The sequence below is a fragment of the Rhipicephalus sanguineus genome, chromosome 11 (assembly GCF_013339695.2).
Source record: "Rhipicephalus sanguineus isolate Rsan-2018 chromosome 11, BIME_Rsan_1.4, whole genome shotgun sequence".
Classification (NCBI taxonomy): Eukaryota; Metazoa; Arthropoda; class Arachnida; order Ixodida; family Ixodidae; genus Rhipicephalus; species Rhipicephalus sanguineus.
The window spans coordinates 24,457,157-24,470,608 of record NC_051186.1 but is presented as its reverse complement, the minus strand read 5'-3'; the positions used below and the strand labels follow the sequence as shown (position 1 = coordinate 24,470,608).

The 13,452-nt window shown below is 44.7% G+C and overlaps 1 protein-coding gene across 3 annotated transcripts in view; it reads left to right on the top strand.

The window, feature by feature from the left end:
* Positions 1-13,452, top strand: part of LOC119374636 (serine/threonine-protein kinase MRCK alpha) — a 207,893-nt gene that overhangs the window by 168,445 nt on the left and 25,996 nt on the right. For all 3 annotated transcript variants that reach the window (XM_037644806.2, XM_037644804.2, XM_037644803.2), the window contains 5 exons: positions 680-843; positions 3,472-3,637; positions 5,831-5,935; positions 7,032-7,112; positions 9,206-9,303. In XM_037644806.2, coding sequence (XP_037500734.1) covers positions 680-843; positions 3,472-3,637; positions 5,831-5,935; positions 7,032-7,112; positions 9,206-9,303 — 614 coding nt within the window. The remainder of the gene's footprint in view (positions 1-679; positions 844-3,471; positions 3,638-5,830; positions 5,936-7,031; positions 7,113-9,205; positions 9,304-13,452) is intronic.

Below are 13,452 nucleotides of genomic sequence, written 5' to 3'. Positions count from 1 at the left end.
AGTTGAAATGCAGCCTTGCCTAGGAAATATTTTGAATGGGGTTGCATGAGCTACTGCAGCAGAATTGATGCTAAGCATTCTTAAGAATGACTCGTAGTATGCTAGTTGTCTGTTAGTTCTCATTGATATTGTGTCTAACAAAAAAAAATGGGCCCTTAAAAGTCAACTTCTTTCCTTCATTTAAAGTATGCTAGGTGTGAATTAACTCTTTCCTCACTGTGGGGAAATTGGCAGTTTTTTGTATGTTTGAGTTGAGAATTATTTGTGCGACAGCTACTACTAGGTCCACAGTGTCACCCAGTGCCTGGGTTCGAATTCGGCGTGATCCGGGATTTTTTTTCTCTTTGTGCACAATGGCAGTTACGGATAACGGTGGCGGTGGCAGTGAACAACTGTGCCACCAAAATCTGCTGTTGTGACCTCATAACAGCTTTCGCCGTAAAACACTTTCAGATCTCTTGACGTCACGCTGACGCCCATGTGCAGAAATTTCAGCGTGAAATTTAGAAAATGAAACTTGGACTTTTGTTTCCTTTTCTGGTAATAAACCTATGATGTGAAATTAACTATAGAGTGGAGTTTTCAAAAATAAGTTTATCAGTATAAACTGATTCATTGTTTCACTTTAGTGTCCCTTTACTAGGTCTATAAGTCACCCGTGTGTGTGTTTCTTGTGTAGGAAAGCAGCGGCATCTGCGCTTGATTCCTGTGGGTGCACTTGATGGCCACGACGTAGACTGGATTAAGGTGGCCGACACCAAGGGCTGCACCACCTTCTGCACCACCCACATGGATCATGGCGGAGCGCCCACCTATTACTTCTGTGTGGCCGTCAAGAAGCAGGTTCTCACGCTCATAACTCCTTCCGTGTTTGTTTCCTTGACGGCGTTGTTGAAGAATTTAACAACAAAAACAGTGTCTTATGGCTACGAGCAGGGCTGATTCAAGAAATGCTTGTGTTGCCAGATGCATTTCTGTTGCAAAGCATACTTTGTCATGATGTCTATGTTTATGTTTCCTCACATAATTACGGTGTTCTGTCATTTGGTCTTAGTGCACAACACTAGAAAATGTCTGCAGAAAAAAAAAATTCAACAGGTTTCCTTAATTAAATGCCATAGTTATTATTTTGTCCGCTGCTGAATGCATGGTACCACAAGCCTGCTAAAGAACCGTTGTTGCTGGGTTAACAAGAAGACCTAGCAAATGCCTCAGAAATGCACGTTGTTAGGCTTTGACGCTTCAAAACTGAGCTAACTGAGCTGTGTCTTTAGGAATGGAGGCAAAACTTGTTTTAACTTTGTGGCCAAGGACGGGAGGCAGCCGCTGATGCCGAAACTAAAAAAATAATGTTTATTAGAACGACAGACTACTTAAAACACACTCACAGCCAACACACTTGTCCTCATCCATCGCCGCGCCGGGCTCATACCGCACACATGTACACTCCCTGAAAGTCCGTCGCCGAGTCCGTCGCAGTGTGTCCGCTGCCGCTTTTGTAGCGCACATGTGGGCCACGCGCACACCCATTGCACAGCATGTGTCAGTATCGTCTAGTGGTGCGCACGATTCCCACAACCTGTAGGTTGCAAGACATGAGCCAAAGCTATAGTCTGCAGCAATATTTATTCATTATGAAATAAAGGAACATTGTGAATGGCATGACCAGCTTTGCCTGATGCTCATGGCTTTTGGTTCAAGGACACTGCCATATATCTTGATTGCAACCCCTGAACTGATATAAGTATAACCTCATTACAACAGACCTTCATAGTGAAGAGGATTTTGGTCTGTTGTAAAGGGAGTATGTAAAATCCAAGTACTGTTGCAACAGACTTTTATGTAAACGCTGAATGGGTCTGTTATAACCGGAGAGAATTACGAGTCACAAACATGGTCTTATTTTTAACGGGGGACCAAAAAAAATAGAATTTTTGGAAACTCGCATTTTCAGTTTCTGTAGCCCATTTTCTATCTGATTCCAAAATATCTTCACTGAAAACTGCGTAGAAGTGCTATAAAATTTTATTTTGCGTCTGCCGACTCGGCGAAGATTGCGGAAATGGCAAAAAAAAACAAACAGCGTTTTTGAAAATTATAGCTTGGCAACGGCGCAACCGGTCACCACCATTTAGGACTTGTCGTAAAGAGCATTTCTCCGTGTTCGAATTCTCCGTTTCAGCTAGCTTCTCCATTCAGTAACAAGTGTACAAAAAGCACATGCTTGAAGTTCAATTCAAGGCCTCCGATTGGCTGCTTCTGCCGTGATGCTCGCTTCGGGATCGTCGTCTACTGCTTGTGCGTCGCGAGGTTGTAGCTGTCGAAAATTGCACTACTTAGTGACGTGTTCGCACTCGTTTTGTGTTCAGGTCGATGATAATTTAGATGCTTTAGTTTGGCAGCTGCAAGCGGAAGCTCAGTCATCAGATTACGATAGCACGCCGCACTCGTCGTGAACATCGCAGACATGCGACTGTAATAGCGTTGACTCGTTGGACCCGCTGTTTGAGGTTCTTCTTATCAGCACTTCGGAGCTTATCATAAAGAAGACCACCGCGGGACAACTCTTTGTACTTGCAATCGAGCATGACGTACTTTGAAACATCGGGCACCGCGGCCACGCACATCGCAACCGAGCTTTCTACTTGATGTCGTGGCTAGGCCTAACTCCGCTCACGGTACCGATGTACAAGACAAATCCGAACTTTGCGGGCAAGAACATCGCACAAGCGGACATGCGAAAACGAAAAAGCCGCAATGTCCTTCGTCGCAAGCAACAAATCGCATCGCCCGCTGGCTCCTCAGAATTGCGCATAGGCATTTTGCGCATCGGCAGCAGACCCCCTGGCCAAGCTCGCCGCGCAGCGACCGCTCGGAGAAGCGGTGGCAGCTGCTAGCAATATCGCGCGTCAGCGTCCCAAAACACAACACCAAGCACGCTGCGCGCCGATTTTTTGTCGCTACAGCTGGGCATAGCTGATCATTGACACACCGGAGATCGGCGGCCTTCGTTCTTAAATGGGTACGTCGACATCCACGGCATGCTGTTCCCGTCCCGAAAGTATACTAAGCAATGTTTGAAGTCGGAAGTTATTGAATGTGGTATGTCCGTGGTAGAAAAGTCCGCTCTAAAGGAGACCTTACCACCTTGCTGGCCTGATATTTTAGTCAATTATATCCGAATGTCCATTGTACCAGAATCCGTTGTAAACGAAGCTCAATCAGTGGAACAAATATGGAGGTCGCCATAATGCCACAAATTGGTATGTAATATCTGAATGTCTGTTGTGAACAGATCCGTTGTAACGAGGTTATACTGTACTAATAGTGACCCACAGTGTCTTCTTCTGAAACATCAGTTTTGGACTTGCTGCTTTATGTGCTGATATAAATACTATGGTGTAGAAAGCCTCCTGCTGAAGTCGTCGTTTAAACGAGTGCTCATGTTGAAGTGTTGGCCTCTGCTCTCAGGTGCTGGTTCATCAGGTGAACCGGACAAAAAGCCGTCACGGTGGCCGACAGGTCATCAGCGTTCCTGGCGTGGCCCAATGTCTCGATGTGTGGCAGGACCGGCTCTGTGTTGGCCTCCCCTCTCTCTTCTACCTCTACAATCTACAGGGCACTGCAGAACCAGTCTGTGAGTGGCCACTTACTTGTTCAGGGGCCTTGAGTTGATGGCAGTGGTGAAAATGAGGCAAAATTTCTTACTCTCAGTGATCACCAATTTGTCTGCTCTGTCCTTCTGAGCTGCTTGCATTAGTGAATCCAACAAATACGTTTTTTTTTTATCGGGACAAATATAAATAAAGGACTCTTTGCATTGTATGCTAATCATAGCTACCGCCTTTTATGCATTATTAAAGGGAACTAACAGACAATAATGCCAAAAAAAGTATAGGGGGTGTTATTTGTAGTAATTAAGATATAAATGTGAAGAAAGTAAAGTGGACGAAAAGATAACTTGCCGCCGGCACGGATAGAACCTGCAACCTTCGAATAATGCGTCCGATGCTCTACCGCTTAGCTACGGCGGCGGTCATCCTCTTGCCCACATTATGGGGTTATATGTGCATTTACACCTAGGAGTCTTTGTCAGCGCCGATCGCAGCCATGGCGGCGAGTGTGGAACACTCTTTTTCTGCCTGTTGGCGTCACATAGCACGCGATCTTTTCATCACGTAGTCACGTTCTTTCCTCCTTTCATGCAGTCATATAGGGAATGTATGCATGCCTTAGTAACAGAAAATGAAGCCAGGGAAAGCAAACTTGCATGTTTAATTGAAAATAGAATAAGGAAAACAGAAATAAAGGTAGAAGTTGTCTTTTCTTCCAGATCCAATGTTTAATTTGACCTTTTGCCTTAAACTGTGAGTAGTACACTCAAACCTCATTATGACAAAGTCACATCTGCCACGAAAATAACTTCGTTATATCTGAAACTTTGTTATATCCGAAAATTTGTTATAAATGTTAATCTGTAACACTGTAGCTATGACAAGACTATTCTTCATTTACTTCGTTATAACCGATAAATCATTGTAACAAAAGCGCGTTTTATGTGTGCTTCTCCAGTTCGAACAAATTTTTGGCCATAACTCGAACAATATCAAATACAGTAGACTCTTGTTAAACGTAACCTGAAAGGACCAGGAAAACGTTGCGTTTAAGAGGAGATCCGTTCACTGAGAGAAGAGCAGGGGCGCAAAATCCAATTATGAAACCAATCATATTAGGGGCAGTTGTTCCATTTAAGCAGCAGTTCAGTTTAAGAGATTTCCACTTACTGTATTATGAGAGTTTCTAAGCAGCACCTATTCATTATTGCATACAGATGCTCTTGCTTCATGTTGTGCATCTCATCTACTTTCCTTGGTCTTTCTAACTGATATCAATGGGAAACCATATCGTTGAAGCCTTAAAGCCATCCTGTAAACATTTTGATTTATTACTGTTTACTTGCAGTGGTATGTAATACCACTAAACCATAACCAACAAGAAGAGGGCGTGTTATGCTTGTGCTGTGAGGGACCTGTTATTTGACTGGGTCTGTGCTGACATGGAATAAATGATGTTTTGTGTATGTGCGACTAACTGGGCGTCATGCGTAGTAGCACTTACATAACACTGGATATGTGCAGACGTGCTGTTGGCACCGCTTTGTGACACAGATGGCACTACAGTGCACAAAGTGCATTACACGAAGTGCATTACACGAAGTGCATTACACAAGTGCATTACACAAGTGCAGTACACTAGGTGCAGTACACAAAGTGCATTTAGGAGAACTTTTTGTTGGGCAAGTTGGTGAACGTTCATAATTGATTTTTAAGGCGCAAAGGAGGACATACACAAGATAGGACACGGGACAAAGTGCCAAAGTGCATTGCACAAGGTGCAGTACGTAAAGTGCAGTACACAAGGTGCAGTACACAAAGTGCAGTACACAAGGTGCAGTACACAAGGTGCATTACACAAAGTGCATTACACAAGGTGCAGTACACAAAGTGTAGTAAACAGAGTGCAGCACACGCAAGACAGAGTGCAGTCAGTCCTATAGAAGGCATTTGGACTGACTGCTCTCTGCTTACTTGCTGTTGTTAGCCGACTGACAGCAGCGGTGCATAGGAAATGTTTCCCGTTCCTTCTTCTGCAAGTACATCGATGAGTGCGAAACTTTTGTACCGCACTATGGGTGAATAGAGCATCAAAAAATGGCACCACAATCTCTTTCTGAAGACTGCGAATTGTTCATTTAGAGATGCGTTATGGCTATACATTGGCATCTAGGTCTGCACTCTCCGAAAGCCATTCTGCTCTTGAACTCTTGCAGGTTTAGTCCAGCCTGACAACAACCTGTCTTTCCTCCACCACAACCCAATGGATGCCTTTATGGCTGTGGAACTTCCAAATAATGAATACCTGCTGGTGTTCAGCCGTAAGTAATGGCACTTTTACATTTAGAAAGGTACAGTGTTTAAGAGGCCCATTGGCTTGCGTAGTCTACATTTCTGTAACATCTCTCCTTCTGTGAGCGGGGGCTTTTGACAACACTGAAACTCTTGGGCTATACAAAAAAGATGCAATGGGAAAAACATGTAGTGCCTTACCTCCTTCTGACATACATTTGAGCCCATCTTTTACCTCAGATTTAAGATTTACTTCGGATTTAAGATGGAACAGGCGTGTACAGGAGATGAGAAAGGAGGCTCTTAAGTGTTTAGAATTCCGTTTTGAAATTACAGTGCGGTACATTAGTGTGACACAGTGAATTTCAGAGCACCTGCCCCAAAAGGTTACTTTCGGCTCGTTTAATTTTTCTTTTTTACTTATTGGCAAGTTTTCATTTTCTTTTCACCACCTCTTCTTATCTGGGAAATCATGGTGCAGTAGAGGTTCTTGAAACTTACCATGTTTCATCTTTTGATCCTTTGAAATACTACAATGCCAGCGACAGCGACAGAGGGGCATTATTTACATAGGTACGCGGAAGGATGCAATGTCTCATGGTTCGCTTGTGATGTGACTTCCGCGATAGAGTTTGTTACCCGCTCCACATTTTGGCACCGTATGTCACATAAAGCAGCTGGCCAGTGAGGCAGGACTTCTTGAGCATGTTGTCGTGCACAGAACGGACGGGCACAGCCGGCCGAGAGCCTGTGCGTACGGTTTTCAGCGCAGTTGTTCGCAGGGGGCAGAGAAAAGTTGTGCAAGGGACATCACAGAAGAAGAGAGAGGTGTCGCTGAAGGGGAGAAAAAAAAAGAAAGCCACTTCTCAGGGCCTCATTTCCTCGAACCGCAACATCAAGCTTCTCGTCCCCTCCTGCAAAAGTTTGAAAGTTTCAGCCCCCCCCCCCCCCAAACGTTGTCCTCCTGCTTTTGAATGAGTGGTGTCTTCTGGTGGCTCAGATAGAACTACTCGCAAGATGGCAACCGTAGAACCGCCACCTTAATTATGCTGCTTGATACTATTTTCTCCTTTGGTGTGTTCCCTTTCATGCCGTACTTAACTTGAGCCTTCTCTATGTCTCCAGAACTGGGAGTGTTTGTGAACGGTCAAGGGAAGAAGACGCGGGACAAGGAGGTCATGTTCTCTGCTGTGCCCTTGTCAGTCAGTAAGTCACCTTTTGCCTCCCTTATTAGTGTTGCTGAGTGCCTTGTGTTACTCAGCTAGATTTAATGCACTGTACAGGTCATCTTTCTTTTTTTCTTTTTCTTTTTTGGTTTTTCTATAGGTAAGTACAACAACCAGGAGGTCCTGAAGCAACAACTGTTGTGGGGACCTCCTAAAAATACATAAATGCGGGGTTATTAGAATGTTGGCAAACAGTGAGCCATAATATATGTTGTACAATACTTGGTCATCGAGAGAAAGATAACTCAAAGAACTTTGTATGCAAATAAGGAGCATGGAAATCTAACAACGCAGAGAAGTATCATTTTTGGACAAAATTATGTCCTTTACATTGACATGAAAATGCTGGCCAGTCTATTATGTAGGCAGTGTAATAAAAGGTGTTGGTGATCCAATTCCTGATGTGGCAGCTTACATATCCTTGCAAGGGTTGTAATGCAACTTAGGCACTGAGTACGACAAAATAAGTGTGGTGCTTAATCTCCGTTTCTTCATATTGAATTGCGGTTGTGTTGTTTGTGGGCCACTGACAGTGGGGCTCAAAAAATGCTATAATTGACGCATATACAAGTAATGCATCTTAACACAAAGATAATGCTAGGTGGTTCGACGAGTGAGCGAGAGTTCATGGTAGACAACCAGACCGTAGGATCTGCAGAGTACTAACAGCGGAGCCTACTCATGTAATGGAAATACACTGAAGAATGAGGATGGGATGGTGGTTACGCAGTAGGCATTCTCAACTCATGATCAGCAACTGAACACTTGTCGCTAAAGCAAAAAGTGTACAATCATTGTATTGTGCCAGTTTATTTTACAGCGAAAGCTGTTATGAGATCATTTCACTGGCCGTTTTTGGCGCCGTAGTTGTCTGCCGCCGCCGCCGGTGTCCGTAACCACTATCGCTCGAAATAAGAAAAAAAAAAAACGAAATAAGAAAAAATTCAAGGATGGAACGAGGTTCGAACATAGGCCCTCTGCGTGGGAGCCCAGTATTCAACCTCTGAGCCATGCCGGTGCTTGAATCTGCTTTGCAAAAAGGTCCTATACAGGCTTCATGTCGAGAAGGAACCACATTAACATATGCAATGTAGCGTGGTAGAAGAGTAAAATAAACACCAAGCGTCGCACAACGCGAATTCTGTAATCAGGCGTCACACAATGCGAATTGGGCAACGAGAAGGTTGTCGAATGCTTCCAACCCATTACAAAGGGCTCCGCCATAATTCTTCATCGTCATCAGGCACAGCATCAACAAAGTGCGCATAATGCCTTACATGCGTTTAGCAGGTACCACGGCTCTCCGTAGAATGACGAAAAATGGCATAATGCCTGCTTTCCTACTTCTAAAAAATTACAGTGATTTATAGCATAGTGGGTTCCTCGCAAGTGCACTTGTATTAGTTGCCAAGGAAGCGCATGATCGCATGATCCATTTCCTCGGGGTCTCAGTAAAGTTCTTCGCCCCCCCCCCCCCCCACCTCTCTCTCTCACGTCAACGTATGTTATACAGCATGGCGGGAGAGGGACATAGCGACTGGGCGTCACCTAATGCAAAATACATAACTGGTGGGCCGTTTAAAGCTTCCAACCCATTACAAAGGGTTGAGCCATAATTCTTCATCGTCATCAGTCGTCGCATCAACAAAGTGCACATAATGTTTACAGACGTGTAGCTGGTGCCTCGCTTCTCCGCAGAATGACGGATAATGGCTTAGTAGGTGCTTCCGAACTTCACAAAAATTGTGATTTATGGCGTTGTGGGTACCTTGCTAGTGCACTTGTGTTAGTAGCCCCAAGAAAGCTTACAACGGTGCTTTAGAAACGCCGCTCTTCCATCTTTCGCTGTGGCTGTGCTGCGGTTTCAGCGCAGGCCTGGCGTTTTTTTGCTTGGTCGCTGATCCAGCCTTTTACGTGTGCCTTTACCTGAAAAAGACAGTGGTCCACGTAATGCTTGATCTCATAAGCTTACTTCTACAGCCTTTTTATAAGTCTTGCATATTCTTCATTTTTTGGTCATTACTGCTCTGAAACATGCTGTAGCCTGAAGCTGATCGGTGAATTTGTTTGCAGGTTATTTTGACTCGTACCTCTGTGTGTACATGGAGTCCCATGTGGATGTGTTTGAGGTGACATCTGGGGACTGGGTGCAAACAATGAATCTGAAAAAGGCAAGTGATCATACTTGTACATTCCCTCAGCACGACTTTCACATAGGGAGTGTTTCGTTGAATGTAGTGCATCATCTATTAGGTATGTCACCATGAAAATGCCATTTTTCTAAAAAAAGTGAATTTTTATTTCAAGAATGTTCAAGCGTGGCGCAGAAAAAGTTACATCTCTATCTGGTTCTGTTCAAAAGTTATGGTCTTTTTCATAATTGCCCTCAAACTAAGAATGACATGTTTGGAAAACTTTTTCTTGAAACTTGATTTCGAGTTGTTTTTCATGGCGGTGTAATTTTGTAATAAACCAATATTTTCAAATGAAGCTTTCCATTTCTTTCTTAGACAGTAAGCTGTGCAATGAACTGGGATAGTTGAAAACCACGAGTAAGTCTGGATGTTATATTATTTTAACTGAAATGCAACCACTCGAAGCATAATATTTTTTTTATTCTCTGCCTTTAATATACTTAATATTGATAACAGCGCAAAGATGCTAGTTCATTGCACAGCCTTCCCATGTACCTACAGCACTGCCCAGCCATCTTATTTATGTGTGGTAGGATCAGTAGTTGTGACTGCTGGCAAGGTGGGCATATTCAGGTAATTTTGGTAATTATATCTTGATTAATTGCAATTTTTTCTACATAATTTGGAAGGTTTTTAAAAACTGCCCGTCTGAAAGATACAAAGCAATCAAGTTTGGGGTGAAAATTTTTAAAAATTTCCAAAAGGTGGCGACGTACTGTATTTACTCAATTGTAACACAAGGGGGGACTTTCCAGAAAGAAAAAAATACAACTAAAATAAAGGAATTGTGTGCATCATTGCATTTTTTAGACAACTTGAATTTCAGTATTTTATTGTAACGCAAGCGTAGATTTCAGGTAGTAAAAATATGGAAAAAAATGCGCGTTACATTCGAGTAAATACTGGTACTCTAAATCAGTGTTGCGGAATGGGCGCCTCCATTCCATTCTAATTCCATTCCGGGGAATTGGAACTTGCCGCAATTCTATTCCTTTCAATTCCTCGGAATGAAAAAACTTAGCCCGTTCCCACTCCGGGAATGACCGGGCAGTTCAATTCCATCAATGTAATTCCTCCACGTAAGAAAGGCATCTTGATAGTTTTATTGAGTTAAGAATGAACGCCCCATAAAGCTGATGTCATCAGATGCATTAAGAACTGCAAAAGTACGCAAAACACGTTACCAAGGTCGAGAGATAGCAGCTTGGTGACATGTGCAGTACAACCACCCTACTAATTCCCATAGGCGCAGTTCTCCCGCTACCTATAGTATTTCCATGGTCAGCATGTTTGAACGAATGGTGATGTTTTAATATTGGTTAAGCTTAAATGTGTTAATGCTCAAATGACGACAAGCGTATTTTTATGCTAACAAAAGTAGTATTCAAGAAGACTAAGCAGTTAGCAGTTTTGCCGCGTCTCTGGAGCGGTCGTAAATATGGAGAAAAGTTACATTTGGTTAATGAGGAACAAAGCCCTCTAGATCTGCTGGTATTAGTAGGAACAGTGCACCGCTCGGGCACCTTGTGCCGTATACGGAATACTGGGCCCACTACTCGTCAGCACTCACGCTTGTCAAGCGCGCCTCGCAACCATGGATGGGGTGAGGAGAACTTTCTGTGTTCGCCTGTGCGCAGGTATGCAATGTCTTCCTTGTCGCAAAGGTTATTTACTTGTGTAAGATACTAAACTGCTCGTGAGATAAAAATCAGGCTGTGCATAGAGTACTCGCCACTTTCGTGTGGGGGTACCAATGGGAACAAACACACAGGGATAATTTGTTTCTCCCTTCAGACAGTGCATTTGTTTGTACCCTAACTTATGCCTCCGTTTCTCTTTTACAAATTGGCGGATCGTTCACACTTTCGCACCACACCTACCCTTGGCTCTGGCTAATTAAAGGTGGACCTAGAGAATGCGTTGTGGCCTTCGACTTCGAAAAAGCATGCCTGCAGGTCTGCATGACTAATTTGAGCATGATATTACAGTAGTAGTAGCAATTCAGGGTGTAGCAAAATACGTTCCTGCCCAATGCCCTCTTCACTTTATTGTTACATTCGAGGCTCTGACTCACTTATCTTCGAAGTTTGAAAAACTGCGCGTAGACGAAAACGTGCTCTATTTTTGGAAAAAGACGTAATTCCATTCCCATTCCATTCCGTGCAAAAAGCGCTCAATTCCATTCCCATTCCATTCCGTGCAAAAAGCGCTCAATTCCATTCCCATTCCATTCCTTCAAGCGTTGTCCCCATTCCATTCCCATTCCATTCCGGGGTTGCGACAATGTACAGTCAAACCTTGTTAATACGTACCCGCTTTAAGCGTACGGTTAAAACGTAGTTGCGATGAATCCCCGACCGAGTCTCATAGAGCCTGATGCATTCGCTGACCGCTTAAGCCGTAGTGCTTCGTCCTACGCCTACCGGTTAGTGCGTACCCTACGTACCGCGATAACTTTTTGTGCCATAAAATTTTACTGCGCCGCTGAACTTCCGGACCCCCGAAAGTGCCGCCAAAGGTTTTCCATCTTCGAGAAGTGCGTAGATCGGTCGATCGCTGATGCCGACTTCCGCGCGATTGCGACGACGCTTTTGCGAGTAAGCACCGGGAAAGAACGAAGGTGAGGCGGCGGCCACCGAAGAACATGCTAGCATGACTTTATCGCCGACAACCTTATCACAATAAGTATCTTCAGATATCTGGTCGGGCTCGCATGCGGCGCAGCACTACTTTAAGCCTACTGCACGCTTTTAATAGGCGACAACCTGAACGCGCTGGGCCGCCGATCACTGCCGCCTCGTTGTGCGGGGCCGTGTTCAAGCGCGCGCCGCTTTGTAGAAACGAAAGCAGCTCGCTGTTGCGGAGTTGAGCGTTGCTGGTCGCGGGCGACGAGAAACCTCTTTGTATTGACGCTATCACAATAAACGCACGCGTACCTACAGCAAGCGTAGCGCTGTTGTAACCATACTGCACGCTTTTATTGGGCGACCACCCAAACGCGCTTCTGTCCGCTGCCAGCACCGCTAGAGCGTCGCAGAGTGCGCATCGCTTGCAGGAAGTTCGTCATCGCCGCCGCCGCGTTAACTGAACCAGCTACTCGCCGCATCTGTGCACGGTCTGGAGCTAAGTGGGTACGAAGCACACTCCCACGACAAATGCGCGCATGCAGTGCAGCAAGCAGCCCGGCAGTGACGGCATGAGCCGAGAAGGCCACGCGCTTCACGCAACTAGCCAGGAGACGATCGGCTCCACGCAGCCATACCGCCGTACCGCGTTTCACTGAAACTGTCAGTTTTCGTTTAGTAGCAAATCGCGGTACAGACGCACACACACATAGCCGACACTGTCTGTTCCGTCGCTATGTCGGTCACTGCGTATACCGGACCCTGTAATAGTTCCGAAATGCTCCTTCGCGTCGCCACCGCGCGCTATCGGCACTACCGGACGGTCGTGCGAAAGTGCCAGAATCTTTTCTCCACTTTGGCAAAAACAAAGAAAAGGCTTTGCAATGGGTAGTTTAGGCAATATTTGCTGTGGCACTGTATATATTTCTTTGCTGGCGGCGATGGCATACGCGAGGAGATGCAAAGTTTTACTTGGTGGTTAATGCGTACTACCGTTTAGTGCGTAGTTATGCGGCGTTCCCGGCAGGTACGCATTAACGAGGTTCCACTGTAGAATGATTCCAGAATCATTCCAATTCCGGAGTTGCAACTCCACAACACTGCTCTAAATGCATGAAATCTATGTGTTGCATCCATTCTGATACATACCTTTGCAGTGCAGTAGCCCACTGATAATCTGCACTCTTAAGGGGATCGCTGAAATGTCCACATAATCGGAAGTCTGAAATTATCAGAAGACATGCAATTTTATTTTACAAACTGGACATGCCGAACAAAACTTGCGCAACGAATTGCGCACATGTAGCTTTTACGAGTCTAGTAAGGCTGCAGTGGGGGCTAGTTGGTGCGACTTAATCTTGTAACGCGCTGCCAGTAATTGACAGCGATTGAGGAAATGAAAGACACAGACAGGGTGATCGTGACGTGCGATCTTGTGAGTCAGTGGCTTGGCTTGTCTTGTATATTTCGATTGCGGTTAGCAGGTATAGATTGATTGGTC